The 22,826-nt window shown below is 59.7% G+C and overlaps 1 protein-coding gene across 1 annotated transcript in view; it reads right to left on the bottom strand.

Annotated features, from left to right (window-relative positions):
* Nucleotides 1–22,826, bottom strand: part of ZFAT (zinc finger and AT-hook domain containing) — a 53,722-nt gene that overhangs the window by 13,344 nt on the left and 17,552 nt on the right. Inside the window, exons 4-10 of the mRNA XM_054708656.1 lie at nt 18,542–18,730; nt 15,822–15,972; nt 11,830–13,214; nt 10,859–11,091; nt 4,612–4,699; nt 2,944–3,093; nt 1,760–1,933 (exon numbers count right to left, since the gene is read on the bottom strand). Coding sequence (XP_054564631.1) covers nt 1,760–1,933; nt 2,944–3,093; nt 4,612–4,699; nt 10,859–11,091; nt 11,830–13,214; nt 15,822–15,972; nt 18,542–18,730 — 2,370 coding nt within the window. The remainder of the gene's footprint in view (nt 1–1,759; nt 1,934–2,943; nt 3,094–4,611; nt 4,700–10,858; nt 11,092–11,829; nt 13,215–15,821; nt 15,973–18,541; nt 18,731–22,826) is intronic.

The following is a 22,826-nucleotide window of genomic DNA, read 5'->3' as shown; positions in this document are numbered from 1 at the left end:
GGAAGACGCAGAAACCCGCCGGGAAGGGACGCACGCTGCCCGCCAGAGGAAGGCCTGGGGAGCAGCAGCGGGGAGCGGGGAGGTTCGGTGGCGGAGACCGAGATGATGAAGGAACGTGCAGCCCCCCGAGGGGAAGGTGAGCCACGGAGGGACGCGAAGAACACGGGGAGCCGAGCTGACCTGGGGGAGGGGGTGCGGCTCGGTAACACACAGTCTCCAGGGAAGGGGTCCCGAGATGGGACCCTGGAGCAGAGGCCGGAAGGCGGGGAGCGAGGTCTCCAGTGAGCACCTGGGGGAGAAGGTGCAGGCAGCCTGGGGGAAGGGGTCGGCTCCGAGCCCGGCCGGGGAGAGCGCATCGGACCTCTGTCCCCTACACCGCCTCCCGGACTCCCAGCATGAGGCTCGGAGACGGCGAGGTGTCACGCTCACACACCAAGCATTAGGTGCATTAGTAAGGCCTCCTGCTCCCACAGATGTGGAATGCACAGGCGGTCACGTGACGTGCTGCTGCCAACACGGGATCCGGCTGCTTCACTGTCGCTGTCGCTGTTTTTTAATGTTCTGATTGTGGGTCTTCCCCCAGTGCCTGGCTCACGTTGGAACAGCTCTGGCTCCAGCCCTCCTCCGCCTCAGGCAAGCCCTGGTCCTTAATCTGACAAACCCCAGTAAGCATTCCGTCTTTCCCACCGAGTCCCCGAAGCCCAACCCACGTCCTGCCCAGGATCCCACGAAAGCTCCCACGGGGGGAAGGGGCCCCCAGAAGGCCCTTAACGGTAGGATCCAATGGCTACCTCCCCTCTAAGTCCTGAAATAAAAAATCCTTACTGCAATCACTTGGATACTTACCATAAACCCCCACTCTCACAGGTGATTATGCTAAGTAACAACACGCTTACAAACACAGCTTGTTAGTCTGTTACAGAGTGTTCACGACTCCCTCACGGGACGGAAAGGAAAAGACTAAATGTTGAAGGCCTTTCAGGTTCAGTTGCCCGTCTTCCTACAATTCGCCTTCCTTGCTCTATCCAGCCCCTCGGATGATCTTCCGGCCACTGTGACCCAGGCCCACCGCCCTCCCACCCACCGGACTCACGCCCACCGGACTCACGCGGCCTCCCAGCGCTCCCTCCCTCTCCTCCCATCGCAGCGCCTGCCTCGTCCAAGGCGCATGCTCTCCTCACTGGCAATCACCTCCCTGAGGCAGGAACCGCTCCTTATCAGCCTGTGCCCCCAGGACCGACCTTCACAGCCCCCGGCGCGTAGTAAGAACTCAGTCAATGGCTCTTAACGAATGAATGAAATTAGAAATCCACTTCACACGTTATCAAGGTCAAGGCTGCCCGACAGAATGTGTATTTTAGACTCAGCCCCGCTGCGGATGGAATGTGAAAACCCGATGGGCTTGGATGAAAAGCGTCCCCGGTGGGAACACCAGACGGGGCAATCAGGGACGCCCCGAGGGTCGCAGGCTCGGGGGGATGGAGGGTTGAAGAGGATTGCAGCTGCAGAGCCAAAGGCCGAGGCCTCCGAGAATGTCCCATTCCCTGAACCCTTCCATGCTCTCCCACACTGCGCACGCATGCACACACACACACACACACACACACACACGCACAATCCAGCGGCTCTAGCACTGACTGAACCTGGGGCCGTGGCTGCTGCCTCTCAGAACAAAAATTCCACACCTGCCCCGACACCCCAGTTCCCGCTGGACTCGGGGTGCAGCCGCACGCCGCACGGGAGGGCGGCCCGTACTCACCGTCTGCGGTGTGCAGGAGCTTGTGGCTTTTCAGCGTCCCCTTGGATTTGAATTTCTTGCCGCACATGTCACAGAGGTGGGTCTTCTCCGTGCTGTGACGGTTCATGTGAGCCTTGAGGTTGCTCTTGCTGCGCGTCGCGTACTCACACAGAGAGCACTTGAAGGGTTTCACGCCTGCCGAGGAGAGGCAGGACATCTGTGCCCACGCGTGTACTTCTGTGTGTGTGTGTGCCCACCCCCTCCTGAACAAAGCAGCACAGTGCTTGCCCTAAACACGCCGCACACGTTCCACCCCCGCTCCTCCCGGCTGCGCCCCCTGACTGGGCCGCCCTCTCCTCCTGAGCCTCCCAGGCCTCCCCTCGGCTCCTCCTCCCGCCTCCTCCAGCACATCCCCCGCTTCCCTGACTCTGTGCCCAAGCCCCGCAGCGCTCAGCCCGCTGTGCGGCTCAGGCCACTGCAGGGCGCTGTCCACACCTCTCCCCACAGCCCTGGAGGGCACGCCCTGAGCAGCTCATCCACCAGATGGTCATCAAATCCACTCAAATGCCTTAAACTGAACAAAATTAAACCACCAAGGGCCTTCGTAAAAACCAATGGGGCCCGGTCGGCGTGGCGCAGTGGTTGAGCATCGACCTATGAACCAGGAGGCCACGGTTCAATTCCCGGTCAGGGCACAGGCCTGGGTTGTGGGCTCGATCCCCTGTGCGGAGTGTGCAGGGGGCAGCGGATCATGATTCTCTCTCATCATTGATGTTTCTCTCTCCCTCCCCTTCTTCTGACATCTCCATTCCTCCTCCTAGAGCTTCATCTGCACCCAACTCTTCCACCGTGGGATCCTCCCCGTGGGTGGGAACAGAGGGCTCTGAGGTCAGACCACCAACACTGCTCAGCAGCGCCAGCACGGCGCACCCTTGTGGGCACCGGCGGTACTGCTGTGACTGAGGGGGCCTTGCTGCAGGGCAGGGCCTCCTGGCGAGGTCTGTAAGGAGAGCTATGAAGAGCCACACACCACTCACCACCGCAACTGCAACTAAATACGCAGCTGAGCCCCTGGTCGAAGGGATGGATGGACACGCTTCTCCGTGTGCGAGGGGAGTTCCACCGGCAGAGACCCGGAGGCGTGGCCGCCCAGACTCGCTCCCGATGGAAGCGTGCCCCCGCCCCGCGGCACGGCGGACACTCACCCTCGTGAGCCCAGATGTGGCGCTGCAGGTCGGAGCCGTTCTTCATGAAGTAGAAGTCGCAGTACGGGCACTTCATGGCCCTCTTTCCGATCAGCCCCTTCAGCTGCACCCGCCTGCCCAGCACCTCGGAGATGGTGCTCATGGAGACCTCTGCAAGGAAGGCGGGCGTCACCACCGCCGCCGGGACCCTCGCCGCGGCACCCGAGCCCACGGGGCGGGCCCGGCAGCACAGAGGGGGCCGGCCGGGGCGTGCCTCGCGGGGTCAGGAGAGGAGCTTTGCCTAAACCGTGACCCCAGAATCTAACCAGGTCCCCAATCCAAATGCCCACGTGCGTGACGTGGGAGGGATGAGAAAGGACATCGGATCAATGCGGAATGTGACACTGTCCGCAGGAAAAGCGACCCAGTTCCCCCGACAAAACCATGTCACGGGGAAACAAGCAGGGGGCAGGGTGTCCTGTGAGAGACACGACACCTCAGTGACACCCCGAGAGCAAGGCGTGGGTCTCGCCTCAAACACGCCGACTGTAAAAGACACCACCCGTGTCACTTGGGGGAATGGGAAGTGGCCTGGTTCGAGGTGGAAGAGGGCTGAGTGTGATGCTGCTTGTTTCCGTGGCGGCCCAGCGGTGTGGACCAAACCCTCATTAGAGATGCATCCGAAAGCTTTGTTTGTGGGGAAGCGACATGATGTCTGGGATGTGCTTTAATATTCCGGGAAAAACCAAGCTGGGGGGCTGACACAGGAAACAAGTGTGACGATATGTTGGTAACTGAGGACTCCGCTGCGGGTACCTGGGAGCCCTCCCGGAGGAGGTCCAGGGACAGTGCCAATGACTAGGGCACAGGGGTGTGCGCATGTGATGGGGACACGCGGTGGGGGTGGGGGGGCTGCCCCACACCTGGGCCACCAAGCCTCCCCAGGAGGAGCCCTGAGAGGAACCTAAAAAGGAACCTAACAGGAATTGCCTGGCTGGTGCGGGTCAGTGGCACCGAGCATCAACCGGTGAACCAGGAGGTTGCCGTCCAATTCCCCGTCAGGGCTCAATCCCCAGGAGGGGGCGTGCAGGAGGCAGCCAACCGATGATGTTTCTCTCTCATCGATGTTTCTCTCTCTATCCCTCTCCCTTCCTCTCGCTCTAAAATAAATAAAAACGTATTTTTAAAAAATTAAAAAAATTAACAGGAATGAATCGGACAGAACGGAGATGAATCGCAGGCGGTGAGGACGGAAGTGACAAGGTACGAAGGCCCAGGCCTCGCCTTCCCGCATCTGAGTGGCGTGGAACTGACCAAAGGTGACGGTCACTCCAACTCGCGGAGGCGCCTGGGCCAGGGCGGAAGCCCACACCCTCATAGACCGCCACGCTGGGCAGGCCAGGCTCCAGAGTGGAAGCTCCTCAGGTGCACCCGAGGGGACCCACGTCAAGGCATTCGAAGTTCATGTCAGAGAGGGGGAGGGGACTCATGCGGCCGCGGGGAGAGAAGAGGATAATGAGGCCGATAATGCTCTACGCTCCCAGCTCTAAATAAAGAGACGGTTTCCCTCCGCGCACTCCTCTCGTCCCCCCTCCTTGCTCCGTGTGGTGCGGCCGCTGGGTATCGCTGCTCGGAAAGGAGTGTGAGCGTCTTCACATCGATCTCCCACTCCAAGCGGCATCGCCTTACCCGGGTGGTTCGTCTTGATGTGCGACTTGATCAACCGATCTTCCGAGAAAGACTTCTCACACACAGGACAAGAGTAGCTCCTTTTGTCCTTAACAGAGAGAGAGCGCAGTCAATGACCGTCTGGCTTCACCCGGGCTCTGCGGAAAGGTCACCGCCCACCACCGCCGCGACCACCACGGGAGCTGGATGCGCAGTACGCCTGTCCAGGACCGCGCGTGCGGCCCGCACCTGCCCCGCACGGCCTGCACCTGCTCACATCTGCCCACACGGCTGGCCAGCTCCAGGGGGCAGGGGAACGTGGCCACCCCGTGGCAGAGGGAGGGACGGGCTCCGTGAGAGGTGGCCGTCCTGCAGAGGTGGCCAGGCTGCAGGGCAGGGCTCGGCCTGGAGTCTCCACACCGGCCAGCGCACATCGCGTCCCCAGCGCTCAGGGCACGGCGTGCCCGGGGGTCAGAGAACAGAGTTTAGGAGGCTCTCCATGGACGGCCGTTACTGTGCTCATGGTACAGATGAAGAGACTGAGGCCCAGGGCTCCCAGGAAGAGCCCGCGTCGGAACCGAGTGTGCGGATGCCCAGCTGGGCTCCTCCCACCCAGAGCCGCCTCCCGCCCGGGCTGCAGTGAGGCCCTCCCCAGGCACGGCCGCCGCCTCACCGGCTAACCCTAACGCCAAACCAAAGACGTTACAAGAAGAGAAAACCACCGGCCAGTATCGCCCATGAACACAGACGCAAACCTCAACAGAACGTGAGCACAGCAAACCCGACGGTGCACGAAGGAACCCACACTGCGGACCCAGTGGGGCTCGTCCCGGGTGGGCAGGGCGTGTGGGGGAGGGGCACACGGGGAATGTGTACGTTCTGCTCATTTTGAACCTAAAACTGCTCTGAAGTAAAGTGTGTCCAAAGGGCACACACAGAGCTCAGCCCAGCGAGTGCTAGAGGAACGCGGCCAAGGCTGCTGCGGGGGCCGTGGCTGTATTCCCGCAGCTCAGCCTCAGAGCACAGACCCTCGGGCCCTGGGGAGCCCCTGGGGGGTCTGAATGAGCTGAGCGCACCTCCAGACGGCCTGGTGGACTCGCAGGACGTCCCAGGAGGCTGGTGCTCCCCAGAGCACACTTAAGAAAAGGGTACTTTGTATTTAAAGACAAAAACAGCCCTGGCCAGTTTGGCTCAGTGGCCACAACATCGGCCCGCGAACTGAAGGGTCCCGGGTTCGAGTCCGGTCAAGGGCACGTGCCTTGGTTGCAGGTTCCCCAGCGGCCCTGGCTGGGGTGCGTGCAGGAGGCAACCAATTGATGTGTCTCTGTCACGCTGACGTCTCTGTTTCTCCCCCTCCCTTCCGCTCTCTCTAAAAAAAAAAATCAATGGAAAAATATCCTCGGGTGAGGATTAACAAAAATAAAAATAAAACATAAAAAAACAAAGTCCCTCTGAACAGCCAACTGGTGTGGATGCATTTCACACCTCCGGGTTCCCAGCACTGCCCGCCAGGCCAGACGTCCGGGGTGCAGACAGCCAGCGCCCAGGACTTCGCCCCGACTGGCTCCCGGCTTCTCAGCGTGCTCCTGTCACTGTCCTCCTCTACCGCCCCCCCCCCCGCCCCCCGGTCACCTCGGCCTCCGCAGTGCACACAGGAGCGCACACAGTGTCACCGTGACATCTGAGGGACGCGCCCACCCGGAGGAGGCCTGGCCCGCCCGCGTCCTGAGCTGACGGAGGCTCTCAGAAGCTTTGAAGGAGTCGGCGGCGATCTCCCCCGAGTCCTTGCTATTTGATTTTTTTCCTTTTAATCTCTGATCGTCCGAAAGCAATTTATCTTAGAGCTTATCAGGGCCCCTCATTTCTCGATGCCTTTGAAGACTGGCGGAAGGACATGGGCGGTGGGGAAGGGTGAGCTCTTAGAACGCATTTATGTCTTTATTAAAACCTCCGCTCCGCACCGGAGATGAAACCCGGCTGACGAAGCAAACTTACAAAGCGCGGTGGTTCAAAGCGCTCCCGGCAGAGGCAGCGTGCGGGCTGCACCGTGATGGCGGGAGCAGAGCCCAGCCCTGGAGCTGGTGTTCCCGGGGAAATGACCTTCAGAGCAGCACACGGCTCTGAGAGGAGGGAGGCGGCAACCGGAGGCCATGGCCACGGCGCGCGGTGCAGCCCCCGGGCCGGTGCTCGGAGTCCCGCTCTCACTCTGGTCAGCCCTGGCTTTGGTCTAGCCCCTGCGCCGCAGGATGTATTGGCTGGCCTAAGTACCTATAAACTATTGGAAATTCCCTGAGAAACCTAAGGTGGGAGACGTCGGGGATTAGAGGCCGCGGCTACAGCACCGCCTCCCTCGGTGGCCTCAGCCCGCCCGGGGGGCCGCTCTGTGCCCGGCTTTGCCCCGAGGATGAAGGCGGGAGACGCTGAGCCACCCGCAAGGAGCAGCAACACCCGGGCCCGGTCATCACGGCGGGACACGCGAAAGGGTGGAGGCGGCGGGACAGCCAGCGCTCGGACTGAACAGTTAGGAAGGAGCCGGAATCGGGCTCCCTTCGGGGTTTCAGCTCCAGGGTCTCCCCTCGCCGGGAGCGGCTCTGCTTTGCCAGGCCGCGCCCCTGTGGTTCGGGCCCGGGCAGCTGCCAGGAAGCTGCTCTGTGCAGGGGACACGCTGGTGGCCCGGGGTGCCCGGTTCTGTGGGCACACGCCCGCGGGCGACACAGAGACAAACTGGCCTGTGACCCGGTAAGAAAGGCCACACGCCCGCAGCCCCGGGAAAGGAACAGTGTGCCCCGTCACTCAGGTTCAGGAAGCTTCTCCTCCACGTAAAGGAACGAGGCCCCGCAGACGGGCACTCCGCCCAGCAGGTCCTGGCAGCCCCCTCCCTCCTCGGCGCCCTGCGGGCACACACCCTGTGAGGTTCTCACGTGAGTGCACCTTTACCGCCAAACAAACGGTGCACTTACAGGGCAGGGACTCACACATGTCCCTTCGCCACCCCGCACATACATGTCCACATACTGACACATACACGTACGGAAACAAAGGTCTCAGAAATAACACGTACCTTGGTGTGGGCGGGTAATGCTGCTAATTTCTGTTCTGTTCTGTTCTGTTCCCTTTCCTTTTTAAGGCAGAGCGGCCCCATAATGGGTCGGGAAGGGATCGGGCCCCAGGCTGACCTGGTTATTCTACCCGTTTCCTAACTTAACCCTCACCGCCCCGAGAATAGGACAGAGGCGTCATGTCCATTTCACAGATGAGAAAAGTGAGGCTCCGGGAGGCTACAGTCACCCTAGATCCCAGACGTGGACGCGGGGTCTGACTCCAGCCTGCCAGAACCCCAAGCCCCTCTCGCCGTACAAATGGCGTCTTCCCTCCAGACTCCCCTTCCCCATGTTTGCACAGGGGTCCAGACATGTCCCCGACCATGACCCTGACCAGGCTCCACATCTCCTGACTCCAAGGCAGCCCCGACGGTACGTCACACCGGCTAGCTGCTCACGGGAGGGGGGTGCCAGGAGGGAACCGCGTGAAGTGGGTGCACACCTTCCTTCCTTCGGTGGGCCCCGAGCTGAGACACAGCTGAGTCCCCTGGGAACGAACCCAAGCACCCCGGAGCCCGACCACAACGGGAACAGACGGGGTTCAGGTCCATGGGGGGCAGGGCTCCTTTTAGACGTCCTGACTTTGCACGCGTGGGAATCGGTGTTGAAAGCAGGCCAGTCCTGCATCAAAGGGGAGGGTCCGCGGGCTTTCCACACGCCTGGCCTCAGCGCCGAGGGTCACAGTGAGAACCACGCCCCGGGCTGACGCGAGGACTCACCCCCCTCAGGACAGCGCCCCTCCCCACGCAGCCCGCCCGCCCTGGCACCTGCCTGCACCGCCGCGTTCCACCACGAAGCTCACCGTGCACCACGCCATGCCTCCGGTGCCCAACCGAGAGGGCCGTCGGGAGGAGAGGCACAACCACAGAAAGGGGACGAGAGGAGCTTCTTAAACGCCAGGTATCAAGAAAACCGAAAGCACATGCGTTGGGGCTGGAGGGCTGAGAGCAGGTCCCTGACACCCCCTGTGGCCTGTGACCCCTGGGATGTGGCCGGGAGGCAATTACCCCATCCAGGGGCCAGAGCACAGCTGGGGGGACCCCGAGTCCCTCGACACACGCACCGGGCATGGAAAACAGGCCCAGACTGTGAGCCCCTCCTCCAGCTTCCTCGTCCCATCAGCACCAAGTCCGTGTCTGAGGAGCCTGCACCCCGAGCACCGCGTTCCGAAATGAACAAAGGAACAGGAAGGAGCGCGGGGACGGCGCCGGCCTGTGATGCCGCTCCACCCTGGGCTGTGCGGGCATCTGCCTGTCCTTCCTCACTCCGCCCTCCCTGAGGATGGGTAAACTGAGGCACGGTCCTGTAAGTCGTCCTGAGGCTGAGTGGGGCAGCAGTCTGGTTCCCGGGATGAACGGCAACACCCCACGGCTCCCTGAGAATCCTGCTCTGTGTCGGCCTCCCTCCCTCCTGACTTCACAGGCATTTCTGGCAAAGTCACAATAACGACTCCCGACACCTGGTTTCCCGGCGCTAAGAGAACCTGAAGCAACGCCAACCTGTCAGCCCCTCTGTAAGGAAGCAGGGCCGTGAGCAGGGAGAAGAGGCAGGGCCGTGAGCAGGGAGAAGAGGCAGGGCCGTGAGCAGGGAGAAGCAGGCGTCAGGCCAGCGCTGACACACAGCCAGCCACACCAGCACTGAGCCGCGTTCCTCATCTCGAGCATTCCATTCTCACCTCCACTGACTCTAGGCATCCACATACACACACAAACACACGTCTGCATGGGTGTACATGTGTGTGTGCTGTTTGCAGTTGTGTTGAATGGATGTGTACGTGTGTATTAGACTTATTAAGGGATCACTTCATAAATTAAATAAATGTCTAACCACTATGCTGTATATTTGAAACTAATATAATATTGAATGTCAACTGGAAGTGAGAAAAGTCATTTTAAAAAATACGTGTGTGTATACATGTGTATATGTGTGCATATATACCTGTGTATGTGTGTGCATAAGACAGATATGTACTTTTAATACCTATTTCATACAGAAGGCGACTCAGGAAGGACAAGTGACTCACCCAAGGTCACATAGCCGGTGCAGTGCTGGAGACAGGACTCGAACCCAGGTTTCTAACCCCACAGGGCATGCTCTCCCCTCCCCAAAAACCTGGGAAACCCTGACTTCACCCTTAGTGACAACATGCCAGTGTTACTGATTCTGGTGCCAGGAAATGGTGGCATGACATCCAGTCTCCGAAGCCTCACTTCGTGCCGCCTGAGGCACAGGAAGGTTGCCATGGAAACGAGCCCCACCTGGGCCGCTGTGCCCCCGACACCCGTCTCAAACCACTCCCCACTGTCAGCCTCTCTAGCTAGATGAGCAGTCGCAAAAATAAACCGTCATGCGCTGTCACACAATCCCCCACCACAGAAGTAAACAATTTACCGTCGTGAGTATGACCCGCACCCTGAATAAACACATCGCTTTCTTAAAAATAAAATTGCTTGCCCGGCGGTTTTGCTCAGTGATTGAGCATTGGCCTATGAACCAGGAGGTCATGGTCTGATTCCTGGTCAGGCACATATCTGGGTGATGGCTCGATCCCCAGGGTGGGGCGTGCAGGAGGCAGCCAATCAATGATTCTCTCTCATCATTGATGTTTCTCTCTCTCCCTCTTCCTTCCTCTCTGAAATCAATAAGAAAATGTTAAAAAATAAAATGAAAATAAAGTTACTTCACTGATATTCTCGACTTCCTACAAATGACACAACCGTTAGACAACTGCAATCATCACGGTTCACTGTGCTCTTGCTATGAAGCCAACGCCTTATCATCACTGGGAAGGCGTCATCGAAGTGGATCCCTCCACAACTTCCGGTGGCAGCTCTGGGGACTGCGTTACCCCTGTCATTAGTATTTCTAACACATCGCTGAGGGACCTGTCTTCACTTCTGTTCTGCAGACTCTCCCGTGCTGAACGTTTTGCACAGAAAGCAAGTTTACTCCCTCTAATCTCTCTTTTTTTTTTTTCTCATCCAAAGGGAGGCTCTCCTGTGACGGCTCTGGGGAGGCGGAGAGCCCGCGTGGGGAGAAGGCCTCTCTGGGTTCAGGGTGGACGCTGACACACTGGATGGACACGGAGCGGGGACACCTCCATAGGCATGAAGGTGAGCAAGCCATGAGCACCCAGGGGAGACGGGCTGCCCCCCGCTTCTACTTACCAGCTCTGTGTGCACTTTAAGGTGGGCCTGCAGCTTATATTTATCTGGAGTCGAGTAGTCACAGCCATCAGTGGGGCACTTCAGCAGGATGTTACTGTGTTTCTGAATGACATGGCGTTTAAGGCAGTTTTTGGTGATGGAGGAATAATGACACTGGGAGCAATAATACAGATGTTCCCGGGTGTGGGTGCGGACATGCATGTCAAAGTGCACTTGGTACCAAAAAAGTTTGCCTAAAAAAACATGTTCACGTGAGAACAAGGAAGTTTCTTTTAGACTGAACTTGATTCTTTTTCAAATTACTACTACTACTACTTAGGAACTACTATATTCATCTCCGTCTCCGCCTAGTCCGGGTGACCCTCCACACTTTCCGCCACGTTTCTGTCTGAATTTACTGTTCACAGGTGGGAGCCTGCAAACATTCAAGGAGCTGCGTTTCTCGCCTGAGGTCAGAGCCAGGAGAGGAGGACGGCAGGTGCCAACCGCTACGATGCGCACGCATATCTCGAAGGGTCTCCGCACGCCAGGGGCTCCGGGGTCCCCGGTCCAGAGCTGGACCTCCTGCTCCTGCCCTGCCAGCTCTCGGGCCGAGGCCGAGCCTGCTCTGTGCCTGGAAGGTTCTATCGGGGCCTCCCTGCAAAGCGCTGCAGCCACGTCCGTGCCCTCCCTGCGCCTCTGGACCTCGGCCACACGGAAAGCCCCACGTGACCCGCGGCCCGGGCCGGCACAAAGCCCTCCTTGGGTAACCCCCTGGCAGAGGCGGGCAGGGCCTCTGCGGGCGCGCCTGAGCCCACACTTCGCTGTCCCGTCAACCTGGCCGCCTCCGCAGGGCCCTCACCACGGGGCCACCATCGCCCTGGAAAGGAGGGTCAGCTCTCGGGAGAGACGCGGGCTCACAGCGAGCACGAGGTGACCCGAGGAGGTGGGGGGGTGGCGGGAGGCCCCCAGCGCCCCGCCGCCTCTCTTACCGCAGTATTCACACTCCAGGTCCCCGTACACCTTCCGGATCCTCTCGCACAGGCCGGGGTCCATCCGCCGCTTGGCCAGGCCGTCCAGGATCCGCAGGAACGCGTTCATGTTCGCCCGGCGCTCGGGGCCGGGGCCGGGGCCACAGAGGTCAGGCGGGCGCAGGGCCTCGGCCTCCTCACCGGGGACCACAGGAAGGTCCGCGGCCTCCGCTGGGTCTGACCCGAGACACCTGTTGGCATCTGGCCCGTGGGACCGGGGGCTCTCGGCGCCCTGGGTGTCCTGGTTGGCGGCAGGGCTTCTGGCCGTGGGCAGCAGGGGGGTGACTTCTGCGCCCTGAGACGGGGCGGAGCCTCCGGGCTGGGGGTGCAGGGTCCTTCCCGGAGCAGGGTGAGCCTCGGCGGAGGAGGTACCGCTTTTCAGCAACAACTCATCCGACACCGCCCCTTGCGAGGGGACCCCCGCGGCTCCCAGCTCGCAGGGGGGCGGGGCAGTGCTTCCGGCCTGGGGGGTGGGCACTAAGGGCCCGGGCGGCGCCGGCACCTGCAGCGGGGCCTCCGGCTCCCTCCGCCCCGGCTGGGGCTCCGCATCCTCCTTGGGGGCAAGGCCCTCCTCAGGGAGCGGCAAGCGGCCGCCCAGCGCCTCGGGCTGGATGTCCCCGCCGGGCTCCAGCAGGCAGAAGCTCTGGTTGATGGAGCTGGTGAAGGCGGCGGCCTCGGGCGCGGCCCCGTGCGCCTCCCGGATGTGGGCGCGCAGGCGGATGGAGCTGACGAACGTCCGGCGGCAGAGGGCGCACACGTAGACGAAGGGGTGCTTGCGCACGTGCAGCTCCAGCGCCTGGTACTTGGTGGCCCCGTGGCCGCAGAGCTCGCAGGCGAAGGGCCACTGGTCCCCGTGCACCAGCATGTGGCGGTCGCGGTCCAGCTCGTTCTTGAACTTGCGCTCGCAGACGTGGCAGTCGTAGAGCAGCTGCCGCTTGCCCTCCCGGGTCAGCAGGCGGAGCCCGTCCAGCGCCTCGCGCACCTGCGGGTCCTGCGGGTCGTGGGCGTCGCGCACGTGCTTGATGAGGTTCTTGACGTCCGAGTACTTCTTCTTGCAGAAGCGGCAGTGCTGCTTGACCTTCTTGTGCACCCGCTCCACGTGCACCTTGAGGTGGCCCTTGCTCAGGCAGGTGAAGGCGCAGCAGTCGCAGGAGAACTTCTCGCCCGTGTGCTTGCGCAGGTGCACGTTGAGGTTGGCCTTGATGGCGCTGGCGTAGCTGCAGTGCGCGCAGGTGTAGGGCTTCTCGTTGGTGTGGATGCGCAGGTGCGCCTGCAGCGAGTGCTTGAACTTGAACACCTTGTTGCAGTACTCGCAGGTGAAGATCTTGAGCTGCGTGGGCCCGAGCCTGGGGACAGACACAGCGCCGTTACCGCCGGGGCCTCTGACTCTCCTGAACCGGACGGCGAGGGCTCCAAGGGAACCACGCGGGATTGAGCGTGGATGTGTGACGCACGCACACAGCACACACTCATCAGCCGGCAGGACCGGAGGAGCGGGAAGAGGGGATTTGCTCCTAGGGGCTCACTGTTGGGGGGGGAGGGCGGGATGGAAAGACAGGTCAGCACTGGGTTGGGCCTCAGTGGGTGTGTTGATGGCAATGTGAGCAGGTGGAGAGAGAGAGATACCGCTAACCCGGGTGAGGGTGGGTGGGGAGGTGTGGAGCAGAGGGGTCTGCGTCCAGGCACGTGCCGCTCACTGCGTGTACCATGACCAGCTGAGTGTGACCCACACAGGCTGCCTGTCCTTAAACACATGTAAATGGACTGCAGCCCACAGACGCTGGAGGGTACAACTCACGGGTGTAACGAAAACACTCAAATGGGAACGCTGCTGGCCCGCCTGCACCCGAGGCCAATGGACGCGAACTCATTTGGGCCTTTCTCAAAGGACAGGCATCCAGGAGGCGGCATGTGATTTGGTGCAGAGAGCTCCGCAGGCAGGAATCCTGGATTCACGGCGCTGAGGGAACGCGCCACAGAGTTTCCTTCTGTAGTGCAGAAGCTGAATGGTCACTGGACCAATTCCTAATCGGGGCACATGCCTGGGGTGTGGGCTCAATCCCCCCACGAGGGGTGTGCAGGAGGCAGACCATCAATGTGTCACTCTCACATCCATGGTTCTCTCTCTCCCTCTCCCTTCCTCTCTCTCTAAAAAGCAAAAAATAAATAAAAAATTAAAAAGATACAAAGTTCCTCATAAAATATAACCTCAGTGTTATAAAACATATGGCCTATAAGTGACACCAATAAATGTTTGTTATTTTAAAAGTAATAATAAAATAGATGGCCTGAAAACGGGCTGGAAGGAAATACATTAGAAATGTTAACAGTGCTTATCTCAGGGTAGTGAGATTACAAATGATTCTTTTAAATGCTCTTCTGGACTTCCAAAGTTTTCTACATGATAAATCTGTACCCTATTTGTATGAGAACCTAACTGATGCAACCTAATGGACATACTGCTGTGCCCTAAGAGTGTCTGTATTTTATAAAGCAAAATCGTCATACAAAAGCCTTTCGCAACTACAATCATGTGTGACAGTAGAAAAACAGCCTCGATCCGTTAATTAGATATTGAATATACCTCCCTGTAATTGAACCAGCATTCAGTTGAAGCCCTCACAACAGACCTTGAAATACAATGAAGGTAATTAGCTCAGGTCTACAAATCACCCTGTGTTGAGACCAGAATGGTCTTCCGATTTAATTCCATTACAGTTTTGCCGAAGGAATGGGCATTGCCACCACGTCACCGATAAATGCCGTGGTTCACGTCCGCAAGAGGGTGGACTGAGGCTGGAGAGGAACGCAGCAGCCACGCAGCATGTTCCGGTGCAGTAAGAGCACCGCACGCGCCAGACACGCCACGTAGTTCATCACCCACTCCCCCCACTGCACTGAGCCAGGCTCCCCTGGACGCCCTTACGGCTGGTGCCGCGGGCTCGGAGGCGAGACCCCTGCCTCGGGTCACAGGAGAGCGAACGCTGCATCGGCAGCCGCAGACCCTCACACCCCCCCCCCGCCGACCCTGACACGGCACAGGTGTTCACTCTGCTGCGCTGGCCTCGAGTAGAAGAGTCGAGAGCCGCCCAGGTCGAAGAGGCACTCACGCTTGTCCTCTCTGCAAGAACGCCCCCTTCCCCTCTCCCAGACACAGGGGGGACCCCGGGGACAACCTCTGCGGAGCTCAGCGTGCTGCCCCGCAGGCCCACACACAGACGACGGGCCGGGGGCCTGAGCAGACCACACACTCCCTCCCTGCGCTGCGGACTGGCCACACAGCGGGCTTGATTCTCCAGTTAAGTCGAGAAGCCAATGGCCTTGCCCTGCCGGTGTGGCTCTGTGGATGGAGCGTCGGCCTGCAAACTGAAGGGTCCCAGGTTCGATTTTGGTCAAGGGCACAAGCCTGGGTTGCAGGCTTGATCCTCAGTGGGGTTCGTGCAGGAAGCAGCCAATCAATGATTCTCTCTCATCATTGATGTTTCTCCCTCTCTCTTCCTCTCTGATATCAATAAAAATATATTTTTTAAAAAAGAAACCGATGTCTTTGCCTGGCCAGTGTGGCTCAGTTGGTTAGGTGTCATCCCATGCCCAGGAGGTTGCTGGTTAGGGCACGTGCTCAGGTTGTGGGATCGATCCCCGGTAGGGGGCGTGCAGGAGGCAGCTGTTCGATGTTCCACTCCAAGCATGTCAAACTCGCAGCCGGTGGGCCGTATGGCTAAGGCATGCAGCCAGCCGGCTGCGAGTTTGACATGTTTGTTCTAGTCTCACACAGCTGTTTCTCTCACTCTCACACTTTCCTCTCTAAGTATCAATAACCATTAAAAAAATAAAATAAAAAAAGAACCCACGACCCGTACAAAGCAGGCCCTGCCAGCCTGACGTGCTGTGCTCCCGTCTCTGGGGGCACACTGGCGCCCGGCCCCACCGGGCCACACAGAACGGCACGGTACCTGCTCGACTTCATGGGCTGCTCATACGGCGTCTGCTGGATGGCGTACTCCTGGTACCCTCTCCGAGGCGCCAGGTCCGCGGAGGTGGCCTCGGGGTTCGCGGCTCCTGTTTCTGGGGGCCCCGCCTCCACTGGGATAATCTTGGTGGCACCTGCGGTGGAGGCACAGGGCACTGCGTGTCAAAGAGGTGCCGCGAGTGGCCCCGCCCCGGCCCCGTGCAGGAGCGGAGCCTGGGGAGCAGGGTTCCTTACCGCCCTGTACCCTGCTTCAGTTTCCCTTCAGTTCATACATGTAACATGTGTGCGTGTGTTGGGGGGGCACGTTTTCTAATAGCCTATCCAAGCGTGCTGAGGTCCATTTTCACTTGATCTATTAACCAAAAACACAAACACATCGATAGGTACATGCGTATGTTTACCCGCAGGGTGTTACATGAAATCACGTGTGGGATGCTGCGTGAAAGTAAACTGGCATCGAGACAGTACAAGCAGTGGGATCCGCTGGTCAGCTGGGGTCCATCCCCAGGACCTTCCCCCCCTCGGGGCCTCTGCTTCCGCCCAGGAATCACGCAGAGGTCGCTGCCCTGCAGTTCTACACGGGAAATGGCCAAAGGCCTTTGAGAGCAGCAGGCACTTCGTACGCGTGTACATGCATGTGCACACACGCACATGCATGTATCCAGTGCAGTAAAGGAAAGCTCCGGTCTGCCCGTTTCTGGGACAGCGAAGGAGATTATCGTCCCCCTCACTCACTCTCAGAAATCTCAGAGCACTGCCGTCAGCTTGTCAGACGGTACTGCAGAGACTCCCTCCGGAGGCCGAGGAGGCAGGAGCCTCTGTGCTGGGACTTTGTTCCCAGACCCACACTGCTTTGGGGGGGGCGGGGGGCAGGTAAAGTGGCTTTCCAGAAAGTTCCAGTCGCCAACTTTATCAGGATCATCTCTACTTGTCCCCTGTACTTGGCACTGAGGTATTAAGAGGCATTTATTCAGCACTTTCACGTTAAATAATGAGTCACTGTTAGCCCTGAAAATAGATGCTTAAAAGGCTGCAGCTGTTCTTAAAATCCTAAATTTAATTTTTATTTGACACCAATCACTCCAAATGGATTGGAAAATCCATTATTTTACTTTGGAATCTACGATCACAAACTGCTTTTCGTCTCACCCTTCCTGGAAGAGACCTTTTTAAAAAAGTAGTAAAGTATGTCCACCTGCACCTTCTGTGAAAGGAGAGGAGACAGAAATGCCCAGGATTGTAAGCACTGATGAGCCCGCCTAAAGGCACAAGGGGACCCAGGCGGAGGGAACCGCACACTCAGGGGTGAGGGGAGGGCGTCCAGGAGAGGGCGGGTCAGTGAAAAGAAGAGAAGCCTGCTCCTGTTGGGGAAGGGAAGGGAGAAAGGGGAGGGGAGGGAGGGGAGGGGAGTGGAAGGAATGGGAGGAGAGGGGAGGGAAGAGGAGGGAGGGGAGGGGAGGGGAGGGAGGGGAGGGGAGGGGAAGGAAGAAGAGGGAAGAAGAGGGAAGAGGGAAGGAGAGGGAAGGAGAGGGAGGGGTGCCTGCAGCCAGTGGCCACAGCAGCAGCCCTGGCACCTTCCCTCTCTACCTGCCCCACAGCAGCCCTGGCAGTGACACTGCCGCATCCCCGATTCATGGTGATTGAATGGCGAGCCCGACAGTGAGCAAGCTGCCCAGGACCCCAGGCAGCCCTGGCACAGCCTCGCCCAGACTCTTGTGTTGTCACTCCCCAACCGTTGTGGTCACTTGGGGTAGGTCACCTGGGATGGGTCACCTGGGACGGGTCACCTGGGACGGGTCACCTGGGAGGATCACCTGAGGTGGGTCACCTGGGACGAGTCACCTGGGATGTGTCACCTGGGACGGGTCACTGGGACGGGTCACCTGGGATGGGTCACCTGGGGTAGGTCACTGGGACGGGTCACCTGGGATGGGTCACCTGGGACGGGTCATCTGGGACGGGTCACCTGGGACGGGTCACCTGGGACGGGTCACCTGGGGTAGGTCACCTGGGACGGGTCACCTGGGACGGGTCACCTGGGACGGGTCACTGGGATGGGTCACCTGGGACGGGTCACCTGGGACTGGTCACCTGGGATGGGTCACCTGGGACGGGTCATCTGGGACGGGTCACCTGGGATGGGTCACCTGGGATGGGTCACCTGGGACGGGTCACCTGGGGTGGGTCACCTGGGACGGGTCACCTGGGGTAGGTCACCTGGGATGGGTCACCTGGGACGGGTCACCTGGGACGGGTCACCTGGGACGGGTCACCTGGGATGGGTCACCTGGGACGGGTCACCTGGGACGGGTCACTGGGATGGGTCACCTGGGACGGGTCACCTGGGACGGGTCACCTGGGGTAGGTCACCTGGGACGGGTCACCTGGGACGGGTCACCTGGGGTAGGTCACCTGGGATGGGTCACCTGGGACGGGTCACTGGGATGGGTCACCTGGGACGGGTCACCTGGGATGGGTCACCTGGGATGGGTCACCTGGGACGGGTCACCTGGGATGGGTCACCTGGGATGGGTCACCTGGGGTAGGTCACTGGGACGGGTCACCTGGGACGGGTCACCTGGGACGGGTCACCTGGGACGGGTCACCTGGGGTAGGTCACTGGGACGGGTCACCTGGGGCGGGTCACCCGGGACGGGTCACCCGGGACGGGTCACCTGGGACGGGTCACCTGGGACGGGTCACCTGGGATAGCTTCGTGGGCGGTTAGCACCACGCTGACGATGGGCTTCTTTGCTCCGGGCCCCTGCGCGGCCTCCTTTCCGGAAGAGACCTTCTGGACCTTCTCGGTCCTCTGCGTCCGCGGTCGCCTCGGGGCCTTTTCTCGATCTTCTTCCTTAAACTTCTTTTCCAGTTCAAGGTCAGACTCATTACCTAACGAGCAAACAGCAAGAGGGATCACGTAATCCCAGCGGCGAGAGAGGTGGAGGCGCAGGTGACCCTCCCATGCGTCAGCTCAGGCATCGTCTCTGGTTCTTCATTCTCATTCAAGTCACCCTGCCCGGGCCACCCCAGGCCCTGGGCCTCGCTGATAAAGCAGGCACGGCCTCTCTGGTTTCCGTGAGCGCCCCCGGACTCTGAGTCACTGATGAACAGCACTGGGCAGAAGAGAAGATCACCCCGATTTACAGCCAGGAAGCAATCACTCGCTGGCCTGCCTAACGCAGACCGATGGAAACAAACACTAAGTCCCATGCTCCTCAATGGCAGCGCTGGGCGCCTGCCCATCAGCGGGGCCTGGGGCGATGTTAGGCCTCGTGGGAAAGGTCTTCGGATGTTTATGAGCGGACTGGAGGTTTACGTATCGTTAGCCGTAAAGCAGGGCTGGCCAGGTCCCCTCCACATGTCACCTTCTGACCTCGGAGCATCCTCCCCGCACACTCTGCTCCCTGACCTCACAGCCAGCAGCCCCGGGGACACACAGTGGCGCTCAGCCCCTGCCTGTGACCAATGAATGCATGACCTCCCGCAAGGGTTCAAAACGCTCCATCTCCTCAGCCCTAACCGCACATGGCACACACACACACACACACGCGCGCGCACACACGCACACACACACGCACACACGCACATGCACAAACCCTGAACTCGGATGAGCTTCTGAAATCTGCGAAGAAAAAGCCTGTGGGATACCAACACCTCAAGTAAGACCTCGGTTCCCTGCTCTCGGCTCCCCGCCCTCCCGTCCTGTCCCGGAGGAGTCCCCTGGGAGGGATGCTGCTGGTTCCCACCCCACACTCTCCGCGGGGGCTGGTGTCTAGGTTTTCACCCCCCGAGTCCTTGCACGTCAGGACACGCACACGGGCAGGCCGACGCGGCCGCGGGCAGAGGAAGAGTGAAGTGTGCGGGCGGTTGCGTGGAGACGCCCACAGGGTCACGTATCACCTGCACTGCGGTTACACGTGTCCTAAGGTGCCTGTCCTGACTGCCGAGGACTGATTAAATCTCAGGGCGCCAGGAGCCGAGTGCCATCGGCCTCGTTACTGCAGGGCCCAGGACAGCGGCCGGAGCGCAGTGACCAGGACTCTACCCGGGCTCCCCACCAGCGCTCCCTCGCTGCTCACGGCAGTTTCAGAAACACATCGGCCCTCAGTCATTCCACCCGACCTGGGGCGTGCGCCGCGCCCCTCCCGCGGCCTGCTCACACCCTGCGCTCCCACGCTCTGAGGACATCCCCACGGAGGGAGGCCGGGAAACCAGCAGAGGTGGGTACGCGGCCTCTGTCTTCCACGTGACCCTGTCTCCCTGCATCCTGACTGCAGGGAACCCCAGCATTCCCCACAGGCACCCATGCCCCAAGCTGTAGGCTTCTGGTGAACTGACAGGAGGGGAAAATGCCTCCCACCCCTCCCCACCCCCACAATGCCAGGCCGGGAGCCCTCCCGGATTCCCCCGCAGACATGGGCCCCGCCCTGCCCTCTCACATCTGTCATCTGCTCCCCTCTCTGTCCTCCTGGGCAGACACTCAGCGGCCGCGGAGACCTCCCTCGCATCTGCTGAGCCAGCTCCTGGCGCCCAGGAGCACCAGGCGGAGCGGCACACCCGCCCGGCTCCACAGGCTGCGGGCCAGGGCCATCACCCAGCACTCTCAGCAATCGGTTGTCAGGGGAGAGAGCGTTCCTCTTCAAACCGGGGGCTATAACCCACAGCAGCCCCTGTTCTCTTGGGGAGAACCGTCCCTTAAAGGCCCGCTGTGTCTCAGGCTCCATCACCTGCCACCAGGTCCCGCCACGCAGGACACAGCAGGTAGCCCACTGAGCCTCGGACGGCCAACGCAAGAGGTCGCTCCCTCTGCCTCCCAGCCCCACGGGCAGCTTCCCCCATGTAGTCCCTGAGCAATGCAGCCCCAGGCTGGCCTCTAAGACAAGAAGGTCTCCCCTCACCCAGCCGGCGTGGCTCAGTGGCTGAGCGTCGACCTATGAACCAGGAGGTCCCAGTTCGATTCTGGGTCAGGGCACATGCCTGGGTTGTGGCTCCATCCCCAGTGAGGGGGGTACAGGAGGCAGCTGGTCAATGATTCTCTCTCATCATTGACTAGAGGCCCAGTGCATGAAATTCATGCACCGCTAGGGTCCCTAGCGGCTGCCAGCTGCCGGAGGGGGCCTCCCTCCCTTCCTTCGTTCCACGTCGCCCCCCCACCACCCCCCTGTGGTCAGCGCACGTCATAGCAAGCAATGGAACTCCCGTTGGTCAAATTCCAGTGGGGACACTTTGCAGATTGGGCTTTTATATATATAGATGTTTCTATCTCTCTCTCCCTCTCCCTTCCTCTCTGACATCAACAAAAACATATATAAAAAAAGAATCATCATGAAGGCTGTAAGTGCATCTCAGGTAAAATCTTCCCCTGAGTGCCTTCTTCTTTAAGAAGGACTCAACGAGAGGAAGCACCTCTGCCACTCTGCACAGCGTGACCCCCGGCACGACAAGCCGGGAAGGCTCAGGAGTCCCCTGTCCAAGCCCCACGTACTGGCTTCTGTGGCTGCAAAATGCTTTTCAGAAACACCAGCTGCTGCACAGAACGGCGTCAAAAGGAACCTGCTTTCCTGGTTCCTTTGCCTATTCAAAGGCAGAACAAAGGAAAAGCTGAGTGCACAGCAAAGGCGTCATTTTAACTTGCCACGGCTCAGGGCAGGGGAGAAGCTTATTTTGTTTTCCTCTAACAGTTTTTTGTCTTCCTTTCTTCTCTCATTGATTAAGGTATTCCTCGAACTGTTTTAACAAGCTAAAGAGGCAAGGCCGGCTGTGTGAAATGTCAGGAAGCTGCTCTCTACAGAGCAGGAATGAAAACAATGACGCGAGAATTTCCCCGAGTGTGATATTGTGCTTGGCAAACAGGAGCAATCGCTGTCAGCCACGGGGCGGCTGGGCATAAGGTCATCTCTGCATATGTTAGAGGCGTCGCAGCGGCCAGCGAGGGAGAGACACCCAGAGCTTCTACATTTCCAGTCGGTATTTGTTCTCATCTATTTAGTCACTCAAATCGATGGAGCTCGAGGCCGGTTTCTAGACAGGTCATTACCAGAGGAAGCTGATCATCTTATTAGGAAGGGCCGTGCCGGCCAGGGCCCCCGACGCTGCCTGGCTGATTACAGCACAGGAAACACCTCGGAGCCGCCCGGAGCGCAGTTTCTACCTCTTACGGGGGGTGCACCACAATGAACGCCATCTGGATCCTCGAAGCAGAAAGGGGCCTGGTTTCAAGACACGAGCGGGTAGAGCACGGCTGGCCGCAGGGCAGGAGGGGGAGACGTGGGAGGATGCCTGACCCCGCCTCGAATGAGTGTGGCTCTGGACGATCGTCCGTGGGGACCCCAACTTCCTCAATGATAAAATCCTGAAACTGGGTCTGAAAAGGGGGTTTTCTAAGCCAATCTTAGAAGGTCACATGCTGTGGGATTCAGCTGATCTTGAAATGGCAAAATTACCGAACTGGAGAACATGGATGGCTGCTGGGCGTGGGCGTGGGGTTGGGGTGACTATGAGCGGGAGCCCCGGGAGATTTTGGGGTGACGGGACCCTGCGGTCTCCTGCCTGCATGTGTGAGGATGGCAGGCACACCTCCCTGGCCACGCCCTGACTTTGGTGATGTGAGATGCAGCCACTGGGGGTGGGGCGTGCACATGAGACCTCTCTCCGGTCTTCCCAGCTTCCTGTGAGCTCTTTTCGAAGCACAAAGTTCTCCTTTGAAAGGCTTTCTCAGACTCTGACCCAGGCTGCTGTCTTTTCTCTGCGGACCCCACGATTGGAAATATTTATCGACCAAACTGCAGGCGTGAAGATCACCCCTTTGCCTGTATCTATTGACCAGATATGCATCTCCCTCACCGCACCAAGGGCGGAGACCGTCTTGCCCTCGGCACCCCCAGATCACCTACCGAGTCACCCCTGGGCACCCACCACCCCAGGACACGTTCAATCAAAGCTTTCGCTCGGTCATCGCCCATGATCGTGACAAAAATCCGCTCCT

Source organism: Eptesicus fuscus, chromosome 19 (genome assembly GCF_027574615.1).
Source record: "Eptesicus fuscus isolate TK198812 chromosome 19, DD_ASM_mEF_20220401, whole genome shotgun sequence".
Classification (NCBI taxonomy): domain Eukaryota; kingdom Metazoa; phylum Chordata; class Mammalia; order Chiroptera; family Vespertilionidae; genus Eptesicus; species Eptesicus fuscus.
The sequence above is the reverse complement of the archived record's forward strand: the minus strand, read 5'-3'. Positions and strand labels throughout refer to the sequence as shown.